This window comes from Netta rufina (assembly GCF_964035555.1).
Source record: "Netta rufina genome assembly, chromosome: 4".
NCBI classification, from domain to species: domain Eukaryota; kingdom Metazoa; phylum Chordata; class Aves; order Anseriformes; family Anatidae; genus Netta; species Netta rufina.
Genome location: NC_140127.1, coordinates 28,024,400 through 28,048,533, shown reverse-complemented (window position 1 = coordinate 28,048,533; position 24,134 = coordinate 28,024,400). Strand labels below are relative to the sequence as shown.

Below are 24,134 nucleotides of genomic sequence, written 5' to 3'. Positions count from 1 at the left end.
GCTCCTTTTATCTTCCTTTGCTCTGCAAGATACCTTCATTTATTGCATTTCCAAACATTTTGTTACTAGCTCCTTTCGTGTTTTTAAGAACTTCCTTTTTGTCCTTTTAGTATGTCCCTGAAGCAGAAGTCCCATCCTACTGGTACAGGTCAGACGAGGACAGATCGTCAGCTATCCAGATACAAACTGTTTCTACCAGTTGCGAAAATGTGAAAATCTGGTTTTCATATGTTATTGGAACAGATATTTTAGAAGCTTCCTAAAATGGAAGGGATATTTTTTTTTAAGGCAGATTTAAGTTTTGAGGATAAAAAATTAGAATTGTACTTGCTCAGAAAGTGGGAATTTGGAAGCCAAGACCCTGCAGCTCCTAAGACAGCTTGTTACCAGGCTGCCTGATTTGCAAGCCAGCTGGCTTCAATATCTGGGTAAAGTGGCAAGAAGTCAGGCAGGATTCCAGCATGAATTTGTCAAAGTTGCACGCTATGTGGAAAATTCTTTGGGGGGGGAAGATATTTTTCTCTTATGAAAAGTTCCAGCCAGATAGTTCTGTCTGCTTATTTAAGGGATGTTCATGAAGTAGTACATTGTGACAAATAAAAAACATACATAGTTTGAGATTTTGCAGGGGTTAGATGTATGAAATGTTCAGTCATGTCATAAGTTTCATTATGTTTGATGTTATTATCTCAGGTTATCTAATCTTTCAGAATTTTAGCAATAAGATGAGATAAGACAAATCCTAATCCAGAAGGCAAAAACATACCCCTAATACTGTTTTTCTCTCAGAATTTATAGGAAAAAAATATAAATAAAGTTTTTTTTATGACTCCTAGTACCAAATCATATTATGTCAAAATAAGATGCTGATATCCTTCTTGTTAAAGGGAAGTAGAAAGGTTTGAATTTCATAAGCATTATTTTTATGTATGTATAAATAAATAAAAAAATGCCTCTTCAGTGCTTGAACGGTGTTAGATAAATTGCTGTTGGCAGATTTAATTGGTGTTTCTGAGTTTCCTTGTTCATGTTTCATTTCTTATTATTTTGAATAATCCATTTAGCTGTAATTTCAGTTGGCTTCTGCCAAAAGGTTATCTATCAGTCAGTTAAGATGGTCTCCTTGGCAACAAGAAATCTGGTTCTTAAGAGGCAAATGATTTCAATTTGCACTCCCACTTCTTTTTTTTTTTTTTTTTTGGATGCCTAAAATTTATATTGCAGTCTGCTCTCCTGTTCACCCCCCCCGCCTTTTTTTTTTTTTTTTAAATTTCATTCAGCTGAGAATTTGTTTCCAGGTATTGCTTGAAAACCTGAGCTTATAGCTATTGACTGAGTAGTTTGTTTTAGCTTCTCCTTTTTTCACTCCTCTCATCTCTTAGCTCTTGGCCATATGCCTTATTTCATGCTTTAAGCACAGAGGCTGGCATCCATTAAAACAGTCCCTTAGTTTTTGTTCAAGTACTTATTTATTTATTTATTTATTTATTTTCTCCTACAGTTCTCTTCCTAGCATGAAGACAGAAATCAGCTTTACAAAGTAATACCACAAATGTAGATTCTCAACTTTCCCTCTTTTTGTTAGGGAGTGGATCTCTTCCTGTTTGTTAGAGCATGTCATAAATCTAAATCCTCTTTTAAAATAGAAGGCTTTTGTATATATGAAGTTATCCACGCATTTCTAGTTTATGAACCATATCTTGTTGGATATGATGCAATGTTCCCTTTCTCAAGGGAAGATGAATAAAGCTTCTGAGATTTGGATGTGTTTTGCTTCCCTTTTTTGCTTGCCTCTTAACTCAGCTTCCGAGTTCAGTCAGATATGCTGTTTTGTGGGACCATCACGTAAAATTTGGAGTTTATGATAAAGCTTAATTTATGCAAATTAGTTTTCAATTTCTATTTGCAATGTGCAAATAGTAAAATTCAGCAGATATTTCTTTCAGTAAGTGTATCTCAGAAAATTCTACTTCAGCTCAATGAACTGCAAATTTGTCATCTGAAAAACAGAGAGTTGGACATAAAGATTGGTAAAGGGTAGAAAAGTAATGGTAGTGTTACAAAACTCGATAGTATTTCTCCTTATCCTTTCTCTCCCATTGCTTGAAATGCTGCAGAAAGTACTACCTGTCTCATGATAAGAGAATGTTGCAGAACTGGAGGGACTTGTGGGGATTATGTCTTCATGAATGGAAAAGCTGATGGAAAAGAGAAAAGGCGAGGACTAATTAAAATAGAGGTGAAGGATAAAAGGAATAATGAATGATTTTGAGTAGACAGGTTGTGGCTTTTCCTGTCATTGTGTTCAGCAGTAGAACACGGTGATATTCACTGAAGACTGATTAATGAATGGTAAACTGTCCATTAAGTTTACATGTGGGTTTTTGTTGAAGGAAACTGAGATTATTGCTGCAGAAAGGTATTAAAGTCAAGCATTCAACAAGGTTCAGGGGGGCTGGATTGCATCTCACTGAAACTCATTGTTTAGTGAAGTGCAGGTGAGGTAAAATACCATCATTCTGACTACCAGTCTCGAATTTGTCATGATTATAGGGAGACTATTATGAGAGGAGGTCTTACCATATTTACTTCTCATATGTGTTCTTGGACTTCTGTCTGAAGCAATTTATGTTGCTTGTTTGAAGGAACAGGATGCGGAACTAGATAGAGGACAGGAGTTGCCATGCTGCATTAGATTTATCTTTTTATGCTCATAAACTTTACTAAAGTTCAAAAAAGCTGTTGTACCCTGAAAAATTCGACTTCTTGATCTGGAAGCATCCTGCATTCTTAAAGTACCTTCACAGAATCCAAGAATGGCTGAGGTTGGCAGGGACTTCTGAGTTTATATTTAAATATAAATGCTGTGTTCAAGACCAAGCTTTAACCTATATAAAATGTATTAAGGTATTGCATCTTAATGTGACAAGACAGCATGCATATTGAGTTGTTTTCCTCTTTTTCCTCTACTGCTGTAATGTTCATTCTTGTATACACATAGTGCTGTATGTTAAGAGTACTTTTCTTTTTCCTCCAAACAGAACAGCACTTTTCTGATGTTGTACTCAGTGAAGAATACCTCAATCTCGGTGTGGAGCAGGTGTGCAGTTTGATATCTAGCGACAAGCTTACAATTGCCTCAGAAGAGAAGGTAAGAGCACCTGTTCCACAGTATTCTTTTTATCCTTTTGTATAAGAGTGAGCTTGTTCCTACTGGTTCTGTAGACTGGATGCATTCTTTGTTTCCTTGGTGAAATTAAGCATGTATTGTGCTTACTTAAAGGATTTATTTCCCCAAAGTGTTGTCAGTTTGATGCTGAAAACTAATCTCCACTCTTAAAAATCCTAAAACTGTATTATATCACATAAACCTCTGTTCTGTGAAAAAAAAATGATGCTCAGTTGAATGGAAGTTCTCTCTCAGCTTCAGCAGAACAGAGAACACATGATATAAGTCACAGGTTTAACCAACTTATCCCTTGGTAAACCAAGGGATAAATAACTTAGAAATAGTAGTATGAAGAACAAGTATATGCACTCTACTAACTTCCATGTAAGCAGTCCCACAAAGGAATTAAAAATGGGCACTTGTATATATGGGGCTGTTTAGATTAACAGAACAATATGTGTTGCGAAGGAGATGGCTAGGTAGCTTGGTATAGCCAAACTTAAGTTTGAATATGGCTTGGCTCGCCTTTAGCTAGATCTCATCATTTCATTTGTGAAACTCATCTTCAGTGAGGCCAGCAGATATCCTTGAACCTCTAATGATTTTTCTGTGTAGATGCATTTGTTCTGAGCTTTTGAATCCAGATATTAAAATTAAAAATACACTGTCTTCCTTTGTCCAAGGAGTATGTAGCTGTACCGACTCTGCTCAAATGAGCCTAAACTGTATTCAAAAGCACGTTTGAATACTGATTTGATGGCTAGATGGTGTTTCATGCTGAACTCTTTTCTTTATACATTGGAGAAACTCTGAATCTAAGAATGATCTGCTTAACCTGTAATTAGTGAAGTCACACTGCTGTCCCCATAATACTCTGAAGGGCCTGACTGATACAAGCAATGCTACTTCTGTGGAGTATAATTAAAGTTTTAATGCTCAAGCATATGATAAGCTGTTGTGCAATATAGGAGAAACTAGGCTTGGTACCTCTTCTTCTGGTAAGATTTGATGATCAGTCATCTGGGTGATGATGTGGCATGTCAATTCTCCAAGACAGGAAGAAAAATAAGAGAGTTACAATATCTCTGCTGCTTTATCGTTTATTTACATAGTTTTTATTGGATTTACAGTATTAATGTATTACTTGTTTTGTGCATTTTGTCAAGTACCCTTGAAACACTACTAGAGATGTGGTGTAGAAAAAGACTGCCTAATGCATCTTAAGAACTTTTTATTGGATAAGTATGCAAATAACGGGAGTTGTAACTGCTGTTTTTATTACATCAGGAATTGTAGTAAAGTAAAAGCTATTTTTGGAGACATGGTGATATTTTCATAGTCATGAATCTGTAAGTCAAGGGACTCGCATTTGTTTGTTTTCTGGAAGGTATTTGAAGCGGTGATAGCATGGGTAAACCATGACAAAGATGTAAGGCAGGAGCTAATGGCACGCCTGATGGAGCACGTTCGGCTGCCTTTGCTTTCCCGGGAATATTTAGTTCAGGTAAGCAAAAAGGAATAGTGATTCTTGAGCATGTGAACATTTCTGTTTATTTTTTTTAATGCCAGGTGAAAATTCTTAAATTTAAACAGTGTAATGTATTGTGTTACTGATGGTAAAAATAAACAAGAAACCACCACTACATGTGCGTGCACATGCACTCTTACAGTCAAACGGGGGATTGCCAAACAGGGGAGGCCATATGTATGTAATTTGTTCGGGTGACTCCTTGTCATGGCACACTAGTAATTTGGATGATCTAATTTGCTGAGGTCACGTTACATTTCATTTGTAATATGATCATTGGATTGAATCATTAAGGTTGGAAAAGACGTTCAGGATCATCTGGTCCAACCATGATGTTTGATCCAACACTTAAATTTCAGAATTGTATCTATTAAGTTGGTTAGGACTTATATGACAGCGTAAACATTTCTTTACCTGGTTCAGATATAATGGTTGTTATTTATTTTTATTTTTAAAGTTCTGTGACATCATTTTGACTATTTTGGTGTTAGATCAAATATTTAAGATAAAAAAATCAGCTCACCATTAACATCAAATGGTTGGTAGGTGTTTACTTTTAGAAATCTATCTTTGTGATATGAATTTCTTCCACTTTTTTGTTGTGGAGTGGTTTGTTAAAATCTCTCCTCCACTCCTACCTGCAAGTGTTCCGTACAGTCTTGTATTTGAAAAGTCATGAAACATGTCGGATTGTGAGCAGTCTCGTTGTTGTCTAACACTGTTTCTTCCACATACTAATTAAGAGAGTCTACATCTCCTGATTTCTTGACTGCATATTGTCATCACATAAAATCATGTTTAAACGTGGTTAAACTACATTCTAAAAATTCAGTGATATGTATTTGTTCCTGTGATAAAGGCTTTATTACACTTCAGATTGTGATTTGTGTTTTACTTCTTAACATGCTCAGACCTTGTTAAACTTCTATTAACAAACAGAGAGTTGAAGAGGAAATACTGGTTAAGAACAGCAGCGCTTGTAAAGATTACCTCATTGAAGCTATGAAGTATCACTTGCTGCCAACTGAGCAACGAGCATTGATGAAAAGCACTCGAACAAAATTGAGAACGCCTGCTAGCCTTCCAAAAGTAAGACACTTACTTTTTCCAATGTACTTATTTCTTTAAACTCTACTTCAACAGATTTGATGACAGCATTACCATCACTTATTCCAGTAAAAATTCCCATATCAGAATTATTTGTCACAAAAACATTAAAAAAAAAAATCATGGATGCTTCTGAGTTGTGGCATTTTATTTTATTTTATTTTATTTTATTTTTTTATTTTATTTTATTTCATTTCATTTCATTAGCCAAGTATGATCTTTTCTTCGTTTTAGAAGAAAACAAATGTCTTCTTTCTAGTGATCAAGAAGTTTTGTTGTAGTATTATGGCAACTATAATAATGGACTAAGAGACTTCATTCAGCAGATTTAACACATTTACCTCAACGGAACCAAAGAAGGCTGTTCTGTGATGGATTTTCACATTCATACAATGGATTCACAAATCCATTGTGATGGATTTTCACATATTGTGATGCATATTCACATTGAATATCATAGATAGTGAATTCTCATATCTGCAGTCATACTAGGATGCGAAGATATAGCATAATCTGTGTCATTCATGGGAGGTCTGTCTAGCCTCTACTTGCTTTCTGCTTTCCTACCTCAAATATTTCCTCTAGACACAATAATTTCAAATTGCTTGTATAAAAATAAAAAATAAAAAATGAGTTGCCTACTTTGCAAGACTCAACTTGCTTATTTAGAAGAACCATCCTTTCCTTTTTAAAACTTCTGATCTTTCAGGTGCTCTCATACATATGGAAATAATTAACAAATATCATCTCCCTTTCAGTTGATGATGGTAGTTGGAGGACAGGCACCAAAGGCGATTCGCAGTGTCGAATGCTATGATTTTAAAGAAGAACGCTGGCATCAGGTGGCCGAGTTGCCTTCCAGAAGATGTAGAGCAGGTACATAATGCTTCAGAATTAAGGCGTCAATATAAAGCATCCCATGTTCTTTAGAACATTAATTAAGATATTTATTTGACAAGGGCTAAGTTTTGACTTCAGTGATCATCCTGCAAATTAAAATTACAGATTTGCTAGTCTGGATCTATACAGGTTTGTTAACTTGATCTTAATTTGTGTTTCAGTCTGTAATCTATAGTAAACTGCTTCTTTACCTGCCATAGATACAGGGGATAAAAGTACTAAAATATCAATGTGTTATAATAATGAGCAATTTTATTATTAAAATACCTTATTATTAAATTAGATGAAGAATGTGAAGAAGTGACCACCTGATATTAAAAATGTGAAAATCTTAAAATAGCTGAGATACCTAATCAAGAAGAAATTCTGCAAGCATTGTTTTCAGGAGTATGAGACATTAGTAACAAAAAAACCACCTGAACTTGTAGTACTTAATCTGAAGGGAGTGTGGCTTTATGACACTGTCAAAAGCCTGTGTAGTGAGTACTGTAAATCGTGTCAGGTACCTGCAAGATAGTACGGAATAAAATAATTGACAAAAAGAAAAAAATGCTCAACTGTCCTCACCATTTTCCTTCTCTAGGAATGGTGTACATGGGAGGCATGGTTTATGCTGTTGGTGGTTTCAATGGTTCTTTGAGAGTTCGCACAGTAGATTCCTATGATCCGGTGAAGGACCAGTGGACAAGTGTTGCTAATATGCAAGACAGGAGAAGCACACTGGGAGCAGCTGTATTAAATGGACTTCTTTATGCTGTGGGAGGATTTGATGGGAGTACAGGTATTTCGGCCTTCATACGCTGCCTATTACTTTTCATTACTGTTAAAATAATTGTATCAAATTTGAATGACTCTTAGCAGTGAGAAAACCAAGCATGAGGGTAGCCTAGCACCTTGTGGTGTGGAACATGCCTTAGTTGTCATATCCTTCCACCCAGTACTGAACAGTGGGCTGTTTTCTCCAATCTAAGACTTCAGGCATCAGGCATCATGACTGGTGAATCTTCGGCAAGTTCCCTTTCAGTAGTCCAAGTTCCTACCTCAAGCAACATGTGAGCAGAAAAATTTTCTGGTCTTTTTTGTCCTGTTTGCATATGAAGTATGATTCTCTGTTTTCACATGGTGTAAATAGGATTATGAACAGTGTTCTTTAAACTGTGGGAAGATGTACATACACAGATGCACTAAACCTTTGTGCAGAGATGACCCTTTTCCTTAATAACTATTATTGATGAGCATATGCATGTATGAGAGAGCGTTGTGACTTAGTTAAAAAATAAAAAAAGAGAAAAAAAAAAAGGAAAAAAAAAAGGAGAATATTTTCAGAGTACCATAAAAGCTTTTACTAATTTGCCCATTTTCAGACACCAGGACTATGATGACTGTATGATTGTATTTGACTATCTAAAGGATAGATGTTATGCCTTCTGCATAGTAATTAACAGTTCTTAAAACTAAAAAATTTGAATTTACAGATATGATGAATTTTTTGGAAGGTAGACAGTACATTGCATCTAGATTTGTGGAGCAAGTAATGTTATATTGTTTTCATAGGTTTATCGTCAGTCGAAGTTTACAACTTAAAGACTAATGAGTGGTTTCATGTAGCTCCAATGAACACAAGAAGAAGTAGTGTTGGAGTAGGTGTTGTTGGAGGTAAGTTGACAAATTACATTAAAAAGGAGGAAGAGAAATGCAATCCTTTACCTTATTGTCTTTCCCCATTTTAGAAAATGTACTTCAGATTTAGGTTTCTACTCAACCTCGACATTCAAATGGTAGGAGAAATACATATCATTCTATTTTGTTTTGTCAAGCTTTTAGCACAGGTGCTTTATCTTTTTCCAGAGCTTGAACTGTGCGTCAGGTGTGTCAGAGGCCAACTGACAAAAAGTGTGCTAACCATGTATGCATGTCAGCAAAGCTAGAAAGCCTGATAGTGATGTAGCACTGCGCTGTTGTCAGTTATGTTATCTGTGGCTGACTTTGCTGGTTACATGCTAGAACAACGTCAAGGACAGTGCCACGAAAACTGCTGACTTTCAAGGGCAACTTAGTTGTGAATAGCTTGGATATCACTTGCACAATGCAGGCATGGGCTGGCTAATAGGTCCTGAAATATTTTTAGGTCTGTTGTGTTTTTTAACTGCATAGGAACCACTGCTGTTTCTCATCTGAAAATGCAAACTGTACAGATAATTTTCATGGGAAATTTTTTGACGTTTCTAGGAAGCCTATCAGTGAACTTCCAATGTTGGACATACTTGAATTAGTTTGACTTTGGACAACAACTAAATTATAAACAGAAAGAAGTACCTTTGCATTTCAGCTAGGCAATTCAAAATCTTTTGACTCACTTGGCTTTTGCAAGGTACAGGCTGCCTCTTGCCTCCTAAAAATGACAAGAACCATAGAGTGCTATCCTAAACAACTAACAAAAATACAATCTCACTATAACTGATTGATGACAAATACCGAGTAGTAGCTAATTCAGAGAACAATGATTTCCCCTCTGCATGTGTGACAGTAGTCTGTGTGCGTTAGAAATTTGCAGATTTCTGTTGGTTCCCCTTCTAGGTAAACTGTATGCTGTTGGGGGCTATGATGGGGCATCACGTCAGTGCCTTAGTTCAGTCGAATGCTATGATGCCAATACAAATGAGTGGAGCTATGTTGCAGAAATGAGCACCAGACGGAGTGGAGCAGGTGGGTGAACAAGACTCGGTGATCATAGTAAAAGTGAAACAGATTTGTGGTTTTAAAATTTATCTAAAAATGTAAAAGGTAAGCTAAAGTCTGATGCTTAATGGAATGTGCTAGCCTTAAATGGCTGATATACTGTAGGTTATAAATACAAAACTTCCTACAGAGTAAGATTCAGTTTGCTGATAGTAGATATCTTTTCTTGCTTTCCCATACTTTCAATATTCCTTTTCTTCCCATACCTTCTGATGTTGTTAACTTATAAATGAACATGCATGGATTGTAACAATGTAGTATCTGCTAAATACTGAACTATCAAAATCTGGATGTTCAGGATGAGAAAATATCATGTCTTCAAAGATGTCTCTTTGCCAGTATAGGTCTGATTTTTCTAGTAGTGGACTTTACATGTGAATTGTGACTAGATTTCCATCTCCTTGGAGGACTTGTTTTGCATTCTGATTCACTGCAGGAAATTTTGTCCTTGTTCATTCTTAAGTTTGTATTACTGGTTTCATCGTATTACTTCCACTTATGTACCCTTTGTTTCATCTTCAGTAATTCTTCTCATCACCTGATGTTCACATCCTTTGGATATGTATAGGCTACTACATGTTATCCTTCCTTATCGTTTAGCCAAGGTATATCCATTTATTTCTTTATAATCTTAAAAATCCCTTCTTTATTTTTATATATTTTTCCCTCTTGGGATTATGAGTATGCATATTTCTCTTCAGAGACATCAAAAGTGCCTGTGATGTTCTGCTCTTGTTTAATGAAATGTTGTTTCCAGAGCTCCAAATCAACGTTAGCATTTTCATTATCTATTAGGGATTCAAGTCGCATTTACTGTTCACTGTCCTCTATTTGTCTTTTCGTATTTCAGGTTTTTTCAGCTTGCTGAATTTATTTCTCTAGATGCATTCACCTGAACTTTTTCAAGTCATGTTGCATTGTAATATTTTTCTACACTTATTTTTTTCAATTGTTTAGATCGCTTTTTTTGCCAAGTACTCAGTGGTGCTTTTTAGCAACACCTTTCAAATATCACCAGATTGTGTTAATGTGCTTCAAAATTGAAAGAGATGTTGCTACAAATAAAACTGGAGGAACTTCCAGTACACTCTGTACATGATTGATAGCTGTCCCAGCTTTACATTATAATAATGCCTCCCATTATTCTTTATTTATCAACTCTGAATAGTTTTTAATCTGTGCAATAATGTTTAAAGTCAGTCCAAATTATTTCAGTAGGTTTTACGTGACAGTATTAACATCATTACTAAAATGAAAATACTTAGGTGGTGATATTTCAGTTAACATCCTTGCAAAATCAGCAAGCTGATAGGTCTCATTGCTAAAAATTAACATTTTGATTGTTTTTAAATGCAAAACATCCCATTAATAAAGGAAGCACAATATAGTGCATCTTAATAAAACATGGTTGTCTTTTGAAACTTCTAGTTCAGTTTGTTTATCTTGTTAATAAATGCTGGATTAAAAAACAGCCAGGGTTTCAGTAAGGCAGTTGTCTAATATTGGCAAGTTTTGAGGAAAATGTTTACATAAAATGGGCAAATTACTTGAATCATTGTAAAGACAAATAGTGTTGGTTGGTTCTGACAAAGGTTCATTTTGCAATTTGCCAGCAACCCTGTTTTCTCTCTCTTTAAAAAAAAAAAAAGAAAAAAAAAGGTCTAGATATTTGACTTTGTTTTTTGATGTTGAGTTAATTCTACAAGCCTAAAATGTAGTGCCTTAGATGCAATAACTACAGGGATCTTTCTGCTGCTCTCCCCCATTTACTTGCCCTACAGTTCAGGACCTTGGTTGTTTACTCAGCTCTGTTGCTGTTTAAAAAAGAGACAGAGAGGAAAAAGGTAAATCTAGTCAGTTATTTCAGATTCATATAACTGAGGAAAAGAATCAATGTTCAGAGTGCCACTCTGTTAAATACATGGAACATTTTATTTGTACTTGGGGGAGGAGGGGGTGGTAATGTGAAAATCATGACTGTTGATTGAGCTTGGCTGTAGCAACCAGATATCTCAAAACACTAGGACTGTTTCACCTGGCAGCAGTCCTGCTGTTGGACCAGCTAAAGATAATTTTGTTTCCTGCATTAAATCTATGGATCTCTGGTCATCTCCAGGAACTTACACCCATCTCTTCTGTTCCTCCTGCTTCATCTTCTTTCAAAAGCAACTTCAAAGGTTAACCCCAAGTTACTCTTTAGTACCAATTGCATCTCAGTTGATCAGTGTGGGGACAGATCTGTTTATAGGAACACACTGGGATGAGGAATCTCAGATCCAGATATAGGCCATTTGGGAGGGATTAGACAGCTAAGGCTAAAAAATGGACAGGAAAGAAAAGGAACAGAGCAGAACTCAGACAGCAACAAGAAGGTACGGACGGAAGGAGCAATAAATAAGGTAGGACTTGGAACCCAGGTGTAGGATTAAGAGAGAATGAAGAAACCAAGAAATGAAGAATGTTACTAAAAATAAGGAACTGCTAAATAAAAAATGGCAATGTAGCAGAAGGAAAACTATATACACTAAATAGGAAGGCCAGTAATTATACAGGGAAAAAAGAAAAAAAAACAACAAACACACACACACATACAAAAACCCAAAAAACAAATGGGGAGGAAAAATAACAATGAAGCACATTCTTTTACTTAGCTACTTGATCTATATCGCATCACACATTTAAACTAAAAATCGAAGCTATCTTTCTATCTCTGTAATGTTTAATGCTACAAAAGATGAATGTTGTATTATCCTGTCGAATAAAGTGAGATCAGAGTGGGAGAAAGAAAAGCTGTCAAACTGTTCTGTGACATGATAGCTAGAAATAATAGCAATCACAGAGGAATTAAATTAACTGGGATGGATACAGGGAAATATCACTAGTGAATGTCACTGATGAAGCTTTAGATAGCGTGATTTATAAATCAGTGTCATATTAAGAAGCTATTTTTCAGATTTGTAGTACCAATTAATTCTTCCGTGTTCACTTCCCCTTTTCTTCTAATTATTGAAACCATTCCTTTTAGTAAGAAAATATAATTTTCTTACTTCATCAGGAATCATTTCTCTTTCCATATAGGAATGGCCTGTAAACACAGTCTAAGTGTTATATTTTCGGAGATGTTTCACTTGGCCTTTAAGGTCTCAAAACATTTTTTTTAAACCCAGTATTTTTTTTTTTTCTCAGAAAGTCTTAACTGATCTTTTTTTATTCATATTTGCTGTTTCCTTTCCTTTTTAATAGACATCGTAACTTGTGCCCTTTCCATGGAGCCCTCTAAGAACTAATTAACAAATCTGTGTCTCATGCTTTGAGTTTCATAATCTTAAATATGGACATGTACTTTTCAGTATGCTTTCATAATAGCAATATTTAATTCTCTTTGTGGTCCATTCCTCACAAGTTCTAATGCCAAAATACTGACATATGTTTCATATGTGTTTATAAGGTATTCCAGCAGTTCAGTGGAAACAATCCTATTGTTTAATGTCTATGCATTCAGTTTTTATCCTCCATAGTGTATAGCTCTTATTTTCTAAAAATTCACTTATGCTTTATCATATTGTCAAATTGCCATATGCTGCCCGAGCATACTGTGTCATTTACTGTCACTTCTAATTAGTCCTAAATTTCAACAGTCCTAATTTTCCTGAACATTTGTTTATTTATTTATTTGTCCAAAGTTTTCTAAATGTTGTGTTGCAGAACAGCTCTGGTCATTGTATGCTACAACTGTATTGGGCATGCAGGACATTTTTATCAGTGTCTTGCTTTAGTTGCTGTCCTTTGCTTTAATGTTTCCTCTCTCAAATGTCTTCTGAAATAGTTCCTGACGTTGGATGAGAGATTTATGTTAGAGGATGTATTTGTTGTTTCTTTTTTGTATCAGTCAAACCATACTCCAGTTAATTTTGAGTCCTTCTGTTTATTTACAGGTGTTGGTGTGTTAAACAACTTATTGTATGCAGTAGGTGGTCATGATGGTCCTTTGGTAAGAAAAAGTGTGGAAGTGTTTGATCCTGTCACCAGTACATGGAAGCAGGTTGCAGATATGAACATGTGCAGAAGGAATGCAGGTATACACAACAACTACTTCAAATACCAGTGGTATAATTTGGTGTGAATGGCACGTTCCTTTTCCTTTAAATGGATTTCTGCTGCTTTGATGTCATCACAGCATAGAAATATGATTCAATGAAGGGAACAAACCAAATATTAACTTTCACAATTGGTTTCCTGTCTTCTTTAGGTGTTTGTGCTGTAAATGGTCTCTTGTATGTAGTTGGAGGAGATGATGGTTCCTGTAATTTATCAACAGTGGAATATTATAATCCAACAACTGATAAATGGACAGTTGTATCATCTTGTATGAGCACGGGAAGGAGCTATGCAGGTAATGTACAATTTTTGTTCTTTAAATGGGCTTTTTACAATATGTTGAAGAGTAGCTGTGATATTTGGCAAAATCCTCAAACCAACTACTGTCTAAAATAAAATCTAAGATACTAGAATGGGTATGAAGAATCTGCTGGTTCATTTTGAATTTTGAATTCAAACAACTATTCACTAAAATGAAAAAGGTACTAAACTGTATTCAAGAGGGATTTAGCACGTAAGTGATGAGTCAGAAAGAAGAATGTAGTGTGACCAGTTTTTTTCTTAAAACAAGAGCTTTGCAACTGTGTCTTACTCTGTGGGAGTCCAATTCTGAAGTTCTGTGTGGGGATTTGCTATTTAGAAAATGAGGGTTGTTTCAGGAATCTTTAATAACTGCAGTCTCTCACATGAGTTATTCATGTAAAAGATGTATTAACTGTAAGTGTAAGTAGAGTTGAGCAATGGCTGATTTTTTTTTTTTTTTTTTCAAATCATAGAAACTTTCAAAAATGCTGCACTGATTCAGACAACTTGCTGTCAGATAAATTATGGAAAATATGAAAACTTGATGCCAATGTGCTGTTTTTCAATGCTATGCTAGTTGCAGCATATAATTGACTTTTTTTTTTTCCAATGAAAATACTACCTAAAGATTTATGTCTTATTTTTTCTTCGCTCTAGGTGTTACAGTTATTGACAAACCATTATGATCAGTAAAGGGATTTTCAACTTGATTATGCACTAGAAGCAGTCTTCAACAAGTGTATTTGAAGTGACTGAGTATCTAAGCACTTCTCTACTTGTAGCTGCACCTTGAGTCACAGTGGAAGACGTGACTGTCTACAATTACAGATGACGGATTATGAAGATTACTCTAGGTAGAAGCAATGCGTAGGATTATTCTGCGGTTGAACAGGAGCTGATTGAATTTTCTGAAGTCTAGTGGACCATTTTTTTTTTTTTTTTTATTGCAAGGTATTCAAACACAAAAGCCACTTTCATAAGGACTGACTTGTGTCAGTCATGACTGAGAAACAGATCGTCGGTGAAGAATGGTGTGTATTCTGGTGAAAGTAAATTTTTGTCTTATTTTTTCCAGAGACTAATAAATGTATTTAAAGAAATGAACCGTCAGTCTTCATACTAGGTATCAAATCCCACCTCAGTAATTCAAGCTGGCATGGGGTAAACTTGTTTCCTTTTATAAACCTTTTGTTACATAATTATAATACGTGCATATGTATGTGTGAGCATAAGTTGCTTTCTATTGAAGTTCTTCAAAAACTGATTTTATTATTTAAAATTTGGCAGAGTACTTTGAATATGCCGGTACTATGTTGTAAAACAGAGTTGTATTTTTTGATATTTAACAATGCTTAACACTACTAATTCCCACTGAAGGAGATCAGAGATGGCTTATCGATTCTTGAACAGGTGTAATTTCAAGATCTTTTTAATACAAATGTTGTCGTACTTACGATTTTTTTTTTCTGTTCAATTTTGGTCACATTTAAATGTAACTTTTCTTAACTTTTTATGCAAAAGGCAATTTGGCATGAAAATAACTGAAAATTTATAATGAATGTATGAAATTAAGTTGAAACTTGCATGGTACTAAGGTCTATTTATGCGTGTAACCTTAGCTTCTGTTACCTACTATCTGCATATACTGTTATGTGGCCACGCTCTTCAGAGCAGCTGACTTTGATTCGTTCCTGGATGGCCTCCTTTTACCATGACCAAAGTTATTGTCACATCCGAGATATTTTCTTCGAATAAAAATTTGTATTTTGTTTCCTACTGCCAACACTTTGCTTCAAGCTTTCTTTGTCCCCACGAGCCTCACAACCACTCGGCTCTCCCCCACGAGAGGTCTGGGGAGACCACTGTGACCGGAGCGGATCGCGGGGCATTAGCGTGTGGTGCTGCTTGGTGCTGCACGCTGTGTTTTTGCCACGTTTTGCCCCTTTCGGGCCCGTGTCAGCTCCTGTGGAGGAGGCGCTACGTGCGCAGTGACACCCGGCTGATGGCTGAGCCAGCTGAGGCACGAGCCCAGCGGCTGCTCGCCTACGCCCGGGGGCTGTGGCGCAGCCTCCGCCCCTGCATTGCTCTGCGGGGCGCGGGGCCGGCTCCCAGCCCCGCCCGTGCCCGCAGCCTCCCCTCAGCCTCCCCCGGCGCTGCCTCCCCAGGCGCCATTACACAGGGGGCGTGGCCTCTCCCGCCCCGCCCCTCCCGCCTCTGCGCAGCAGCGGGCCCCGTCTCCTCCCCATCACGTCGTTGACGTCACCCGTCGTCCCCCCCGCCTCATTGGCCGCGCGCCGCGGTCTCACTATCCTCACTCCACGCCTCCAGCCAATCGCTGCCCGCGCTCGGCGGCCGCGTCCCGGCCCTCCTCACGCCTGACTCTCCGCCGCTGCCGCCGGCCAGCCAATGGGCGCCGCGCCGGCTGTTACGCCGCGGCCAATGGGCGGGCGCGCTTGAGGAGCCGGCGGGCGCGGCGCTTGTTATTGCTGCCGGCGGCGCCCAGGTGAGGGGCCGGGGGGCTGTGGGGCCGAGGGACGCGGGTTCGAGTCCTGCTGCGGGTGAGCGGGGCCGCGGGCGGGCGGCGGAGGGGGCCAGGCGCCGGGCATCGCATGAGGGGACCCGGCCGGGGCGGGTGGGTGGCAGGGAGCCCCCTGCCTGCGGCCTAGGGTGCCGGGGTGACCCGGGATAGCGGCATTTGTGAGCCCGGTCTGGAGCTCTCCTCGCCGCTGTGGTACAGCGCTTGGTTAGTCGTGGGCGACGACAACGCCGATCGTCCCTTATCCTTGCTCAGATCCCGAAATCTGAGGGACAGTCGCCTCCCAAACCTGCCCTCCCCTCCCCGCGCTCACCCCCGGTTGATTAACAGCTGAGGTAATGCTTTGCCCTGGGGTTCACCGCTCTCTGCGCCTCTCCCCTCCAAATTGGCAGGTTGCTCGCCGAGAGCTGCGGGGGCAGGGCGACTGTGATGGTCTGTGCCTGAGCAATGGCAGCGAACGACAGCGTGAACATCCTCAACTCTGCCTACCTGGCGGTGGAGTACATCGACTCCTTCCTGCCCGACAACCCCCTGCAGCAGCCCTTCAAGAATGCGTGGAACTACATGCTGGACAACTACACCAAGTTCCAGATCGCCACCTGGGGGTCGCTCATAGTTCACGAGGCTTCGTACTTCTTGCTCTGCGTGCCCGGATTTGTCTTTCAGTTTATACCGTACATGCAGAAGTATAAAATCCAACAGGTGAGGCAGGGCCGTGGTTTTCGCGTTGCCTGATTTCTCGTGGAGTGTGTGAAGTAGGGCATAGGCTGCAGTTAGCTTCCAGTTCGTGTGAACACGTTTGTCTCTATCACTATGGGCAACCTGGAAGTGAGAGACAAAAAATTACACTGTTTGTGAGGAGATGAACATAAGGAGATTCGGAGAATTTCACAGAATTTCACAGAATTTTCTAGGTTGGAAGAGACCTCAAGGTCATCGAGTCCAACCTCCAACCTAACGCTAACAGCCCTCCACTAAACCATAAGTTTTTTTTTAATTTTTTTATTTTTTAGGGAGGGTGACCTGTCCATTGTGGTGGTGTAGAGAGAACAGGGTATGTCAGTCTGTGTGGTAACCCAGTCAAATTTTCCCCAAGCAAATTCAACAGGGGAAGGTACAGTGGGATTGTAATATCTGTTGGTAGAGATGAGACTTAGAATTTTAAAGGAGTTGTGTGTTGTGCTTATTTGCTCACAAGTGTGCCTTTTGAAATATGTCAGCGCGCATGTTTGTGACTTGGAAATGTTTTAATGATGGAGAAAGTCTAGAACAGACTGCACGCTCTTAATTGGGTTTTGCTTATTAATGAGAAGCAAAGGCGCATCTGGCATCTAAAGGTGATTGTCTTCCCCAGGTTCTTTTTAATATTAATTGGAAAGGAAATAATATCCGTTCCTGAAATTACTGTGATACTTGGTAAAAGGTCTCCCTGCAAAAACTCTTTTTTCATGTCAGGGTATTTCTTCACAAGCTTTTGTCTTCAACTCATCTTTGTATTCTTTAAGCTATGGAAATAAGTTCTGTGGCGTGAAGAAGAAAAGTTAACGTATATTTGTGTTAAATTTTTGAATCTGAAATGTTCTAGCTAATTACAAATATTGAACTAACAAAAATAATTTGAGGTGACTGGCAAAGACAGCTTCTGGTAATAGACACTTTTTACAAAAAGTTTGCTTAGAAAAATGAGAGCCTTTGAATCTGAATGTAATCCCATGTAATTTGTATTATCTGTGTTATGAATGACCTGCTACTCACCTGTTAAGGTGAAATGAAACTGCCTCTGAAGTAATTTTTGCAGCAGTTCAGCTATACACATTAAAGGTGCCTAACACAAATGATTGTTTTCTGTTTTAGGATAAACCAGAAACATGGGAAAAACAGTGGAAGTGTTTCAAAACGCTCCTCTTCAATCACTTTTTCATTCAACTTCCTCTAATTTGTGGCACCTATTACTTCACAGAGTATTTTAACATTCCATATGAATGGGAACAAATGCCTAGATGGTAGGTGGATATTTCACTTATATTCATGCTGAGTGGGGAGTACAGTTATATATTTAACAAATACTGTGTGATAAAGTTCATGATGATAACACAACTTTTTTGGCTAACAAACTGTGTTTGCTAATCACTCCACAGGCTTATCTGCTGTACAGCTTAGTAGATTTTTTTTTTTTTTTTTTTCTTAAGTGGCCCCAAATTGTTCTGGTGTTTGGAGAGGAAAGGAAATTAGGGGGGAGTTTATGGAAGCAAAGAAAGGTTTATAATGGCTTGGTGTAAATGTTCGACTTCTTAATCTAGCCTTTTTTTTTTTTTTTTTTTTTTTTTTGATTCTCAGTGATTCCTCCTCAGTGTTTCTTTCCCCCCCATGCTGTTTTATTTCATAGCAGCAGTGTAATCTTCCAGGGCGAGGAACCTGTTCCACATTCCTCTTTTTTTGCCCTATACTGTTTCGATACTTAAGAAAAGAAAAAAAAAAGTTATACCCTCCTTCCCCCCTGTAGTAGTTCTTTATAATCATTTTAGAGTTATCAGCTGTCTACACCAGACAGAAAATATGGTTTCTATATCTAGGTCTTACCTACACACCATGGAGTTTTGTTACCGACCATGTGTATAATAGTGAAATGGCAGCTTGCTATGCTGCATGTTAGCTCCAGCATGCCAACAGATGAGCTGATAGGTGAGAGGACTAACGTGTATTTTTATATAAAAAGGTAGCATCAATGCACTGTTAGTCAGTAACATGCATAAAAGTTTCTTACCCCTATTAGTGTTTAAACTGCTTCATGTTTCAAGACTGTGCATCTGCTAGTATGTATCAGCTAATACCTCTCTATTTTTTGAAGGTACGTTCTGCTTGCCCAGTGTTTCGGATGTGCAGTGATTGAGGATGCCTGGCACTACTTCCTGCACAGATTGTTGCATCACAAGAGAATATACAAGTACATCCATAAGGTTCATCATGAGTTTGTAGTACGTATTCCTTGATTTTTTTTAAATTGTTTTTAGTATATGCAGATTTATACAGTTTGTTTAAAGGGTTTATGTTGCAGACTTAAGGGTTTTACATCCTTCTGATGGGGAGATTGATGTCTTTTCCTGAGCTCTTTGTCAAAACAGTCATCCATTTTGTTTCTGAAATCACCTCCTGTGATTTTATTTCATTTATGAGAACGATAGGGTGCACTCAGTTCTTACTGAAGTTGAATCCTATCTGTTGAGCTGGGGGAAAGCAAGCTTTTAAAAACCTATTATAAGCCTGTTTGTTAGGGGAGGAGGAGATGGTAGGTTTCTGGCTTTGTTTGTCAGTTCTCCACCCCTTGGGCATCATCCAGGGTGCAGCAACCCTCAGAATGCTGTCCACACACGCTGCTCCTGCACTGCCTGGGTGCCCGCATCACCTGGGCAGCGCACTTGATCTGGGTGAGGATCGTAGCTCTGGAAGCAGTATGGGTAGTCGTGTGATGATGCATTGAGAACACAGTGCTCCCAGCACAGAGGTATTTGGGTGGTTCTGCATTTACCGGCATTGAAGCTGACAGTGAGCACAAGGTAATGAGCCGTGCTTGACTGGAGGTGGCACTGTGCTGAGCTTACACGGTGTAGTTAATACCTCTCTGTTTCAGTGGCACTGTTTCTGGACCACTGGGCTCAGTGCTGCTGTTTGCCCAGAGCTGTGTTTCAGCATATCAGCTATACCGTGCCTGAGGTAAATTGCAGGCTGCTGTGTCTGGGACGCTTTGTATGGGTTGCTCATAATAAAGAAGCTCGGTATGGATTTGTGCAAGCAGACACATCCGTGTATGTATGTCTGCAGCAGCAGCTACTGTTCTCCTCTCTCTCTTGGCAGCCCCTCAGGTTTCTAGCAGGAGCAGTTTCTGGCTGGTGTTCTTGTGTGTCCAGCAGTTCCCACAGAAGTGATCTGTAGGCTAATGGCTGTTTCACTAAAAAACTTTCCCTGATAAATAAAAGCTGATTACTTCTAAACCATCCTTAAGCCACATTGTGGACTTGATTATTTTTTTCTTCCAATAACCTAATGTTGAAGGTGTAAGTTTGACTTTTTTTTTGTTTTTTAATTATTATATTTCTATATCTGTTCCGCTGCTGAAAACTCTCTGTGGAATTTCTTTCCTGGTAAACCAAATATAGGAATGACTGGTGTATATATAAGAAAAGTTTTTTAGATTTCATAACATTTTCTATGATAGGAATTTATTTAAAAGAGATTTTTTTTTTAATATATATATAATATAATTTTTATATTTTAAATACCTTTCCAAGCGAATCCTGATGCTGAGAGTATTTTGGCTTCCTTCTGCTTTGTTCTGCTTCCAAGACTGGATGCATAGCATAGCTGATGGGAGCTTGCCAAACACTTCAATATTCCTGAAATAACTCTTTCTTCGGCCTGGAGTCATGATAAGCCTAAACAAAAGCTTTTGACTGTAATAGTGAAGTGGTTGGAATTGCTACCATTGGAATCACAGTCATTACATTGGAATACTGCTCTCCTGGTTTGCCAACAAGGAGCTGAACACTTGGGTTAAGGCCCATGCTCAATCAGACCATTTCCTTTTCCCACAGTATAATTCTGCTGTTCCTTCTGGAGTCCTGTGGGATGGGTAATGGGGAGGGGAGAGTACCACAGAGTGGTGATCCTGATTTGGGGGTGTAGAAAATGGAAGATGATGACAGTTTTCCTGTCTGTTATTGTTTTGTAGTCTCCTTTTGGAATGCAAGCAGAATATGCACATCCTCTGGAAACGCTTATCCTCGGAACTGGCTTCTTCATTGGAATTGTTGTTTTCTGCAACCATGTGATTCTTCTCTGGGCATGGGTAATATGCCGCTTGATGGAAACCATTGATGTACACAGGTGAAATCCTCATTGCTTTTTTAATAGTTTTACTTTTCCCCATGTCTCTTTTAAGCTTTACTGTTTGTTTTGTACTGAAATGCTTTTATGCATTGTACACAGAATAACAGTCTGAACAGTTATATGGTCTTCTATTTTTGAGGTAGCATTGTCTGCAAATCTCGTTGATTAAAAGAGTACTATAGACCATTAGTTAGATCATCCTGAGGAGGGTTTCAGGAGCTAGGTGTCTCAGGCTGTCTAGTTCTAGATGTTTGGTGTATGGTTGATCTTAGGCATATTAGAATGTCAGAAATCAATTACAGAACATGATGCTCCAGCCAAGAGATTTTTAGTGCTTTGTCTCTGGATGAGAGAAACTTTAGGCTATACAACTGACCATCTTACAAGTAAAAAAAAAAAAATAAATAAAAAATAAAAAAATAAAAATAAAAATAAAACCACAAAACAAACAAACAAACAAACAAAACCAACAAAACAAAGCAAAACAAAAAAACTCCTTTTATTTATTTCTTTATGGTAGATGTGAAGGGTAAGACTGCTTATTTCTGTAGTAAAACTGACTTATTTCAAATTTGGCTCCAAAATGGTAATGCAAACACAAGAAGGCTTAGTTGGGTTAATCCGCAAATGAATGACCTTTTCTTTTTTGTGTCCAGAGGAAAGAGTTCACTTTTGAAATGTTAGCATCACACTTGACCTTGTAAATACATTATGAAGCTTATAGTGTCGTATTGTAAGCTGTGTCAAGTGTTTTTGTGGAACATGAGCTAATAACTGGCTCACTGTACAAATCATTGCCATTTTAGGGTTTTCTCACTGATAGAGTGAGAAGTGTATGTTGTGACATACTGAAGTAATTTGTGCAAAGTATGAGTCTTTGACAATTAGGTTTGTTGTCCGTATGAGGTGTTTATAACAGATTGCCTCGTGCTCTCCCCACTAGGTGGTAGTAAGATGCTTTCCATTACTCCTAAGCAAGACCTGAAATCCCTGTAAATTAAACTCTTCTGGTTTTAATAATCTTTTAATTCTGTATTTTGAGTTTTTAAACACTTGAACAACTTGCTGTAAGCAGAAAATGATTAAGAGCAGGAATACTACAACTGTACATGATTTGAGCTGCTGTTGAGCAGATGAGCTGATTGGTGTTTATAGCTTGCTGTCGCTAAGATTTTGATTCTTGTTCTGCCTTCCTAACATCACTCTTGAGCCAGTTATATTCACTAAGCCAGCAGGAATTCAGTCACTCTGATCTCCTAGGTGTCTTGGTTAAATTTTTTGTGTTGCTTAGAAAGATGAGCTAAAAAGGTCACTGAGTGCCAAAGCTGTTGTGGGATAGTTAACAGAAACATTTGCCTAAGAGAAGAGGGGATTTTGTTTTCCTGTTTTGTTTTCCTGTTCACGTGATTGCTTTAGGACTTTATAAAATGAAAGTTCTTTGATATTAGAGAAAGGACAAGCTGGTGTCTATATTATGTAGTTTAGATCTGGAAAAAATCCTTACTATAATTGCTTTTTTTTTTTTTTTTCCTTCTCCCCTCCATAGTGGCTATGATGTTCCACTGAACCCTCTTCATTTGGTGCCTTTCTATGCTGGGGCCCGTTTTCATGATTTCCATCACATGAACTTTATTGGCAATTATGCTTCAACCTTCACGTGGTGGGACAGACTCTTTGGCACAGACTCTCAATACATTGCCTATAAAGAAAAAGAGAAGAAGCAGCAGCTCATGACGAAGAAGGCCAACTAAAAATCCAGTGTAAAAATCCTGATGCTAATACTGGTAGTCAACTTTTGCTTTTCTTTAAAGCAAAATAGTGATCGGGTATTAAGCAGAAATCATGTTCCTTGGCTACTAAGTGGTAGGGAAAAAAAGCTAATGAAACTGCAGTATCTTCCTAATGGGAATGCTTTCTATTTTATATGTAAGTACTGCATATATTTTAACTACAGATTTAAAGAAGATGCAAAAAAACTGAAATGACTCATGTCTGTCCATTTTTTTTCTGCAAAAATTGTTCAGTTTTATCTTTAACGTTGGCCACTTTGGTTCCAGGTAGAACTGTACATGTACTCTAAAATTGAACTTAATTTTTTAAAATATAGATACTTAAATTTGTAATATCAAATAGAACATTTACTGGTATCAGCACTGTATTATTTAAATATTGGATCCAATTTGCTTTAAACCAAAACATCTGTTAATAAGAAGCTTGGACAGGCCGTTTGCACACTGGATAATGCGAACTGTATATACGAGAATACCTATAAAAACGTGAGTTAGCGGACATTCCTGATGTAGACTTACTGTTTTTTTCAGATTACAAATAAAGAGAATAGAAGTTTTTATTTGAACAAACTGTTTTTGCTGCTCTCGGAAGTTGCTCTGTCAGTGTACTTAGCATTTACATTACATTCTTTTCTGTGTTGTAATTTGCTGAACTGACTTGTTGCTATATTTGCACTTGTGACTGATGAAATAAATGTGGTTTGGTTTGATACGTGTATTATACTTTTCATGTCAAAACTGTGGCAAAGAACATGTAGGATATAGTGTTTTACTTTGTTGATCTCTCTAATAAGGAAGCATTATTTCTATCGTAGTCTACAGGTAGTTTACAGGTGGAACTTGCACAGAGACAGCAATAAGAAATGGAAACAGAACATCTTGTAAGTTCTGCTGGTTTGTGTTTTGAGGGACTTGAATACTTGGACCTATTCAGTGTAGCCACAACTTCTGGGACAAGTGCATTTTCAACTTAAGCTATAGCTTTCACAAACCAATATCTTAACATCTACTACTCAAGTTGTAATAGAAACAGTATTCTAATATTGTTGAATCTAATCTCTAAACATGTCTGTTGCACAG

At 37.9% G+C, this 24,134-nt stretch overlaps 2 protein-coding genes across 4 annotated transcripts in view; both read left to right on the top strand.

Moving 5' to 3' along the window:
- Positions 1-15,469, top strand: part of KLHL2 (kelch like family member 2) — a 56,330-nt gene extending 40,861 nt beyond the window's left edge. For both annotated transcript variants that reach the window (XM_084286772.1, XM_084286771.1), the window contains exons 6-15: positions 3,042-3,151; positions 4,557-4,673; positions 5,637-5,786; positions 6,563-6,680; positions 7,288-7,485; positions 8,259-8,360; positions 9,282-9,410; positions 13,379-13,519; positions 13,693-13,836; positions 14,502-15,469. In XM_084286772.1, coding sequence (XP_084142898.1) covers positions 3,042-3,151; positions 4,557-4,673; positions 5,637-5,786; positions 6,563-6,680; positions 7,288-7,485; positions 8,259-8,360; positions 9,282-9,410; positions 13,379-13,519; positions 13,693-13,836; positions 14,502-14,530 — 1,238 coding nt within the window. In that variant the 3' untranslated portion in view covers positions 14,531-15,469. The remainder of the gene's footprint in view (positions 1-3,041; positions 3,152-4,556; positions 4,674-5,636; positions 5,787-6,562; positions 6,681-7,287; positions 7,486-8,258; positions 8,361-9,281; positions 9,411-13,378; positions 13,520-13,692; positions 13,837-14,501) is intronic.
- Positions 15,470-16,217: 748 nt separating this feature from the next.
- MSMO1 (methylsterol monooxygenase 1) lies at positions 16,218-23,764 on the top strand. Of its 2 annotated transcripts, none has more exons than XM_084286750.1 (6): positions 16,218-16,347; positions 16,773-17,082; positions 18,235-18,383; positions 19,229-19,355; positions 21,107-21,261; positions 22,811-23,764. In XM_084286750.1, the coding sequence occupies exons 2-6, from the start codon at positions 16,828-16,830 to the stop codon at positions 23,013-23,015; spliced, it is 891 nt and encodes a 296-aa protein (XP_084142876.1). In that variant the 5' UTR covers positions 16,218-16,347; positions 16,773-16,827; the 3' UTR covers positions 23,016-23,764. The 2 variants fall into 2 exon arrangements, with proteins under 2 accessions (XP_084142876.1, XP_084142877.1); XM_084286751.1 differs by lacking the exon at positions 16,218-16,347 and adding an exon at positions 16,370-16,402.
- Positions 23,765-24,134: the final 370 nt, after the last annotated feature.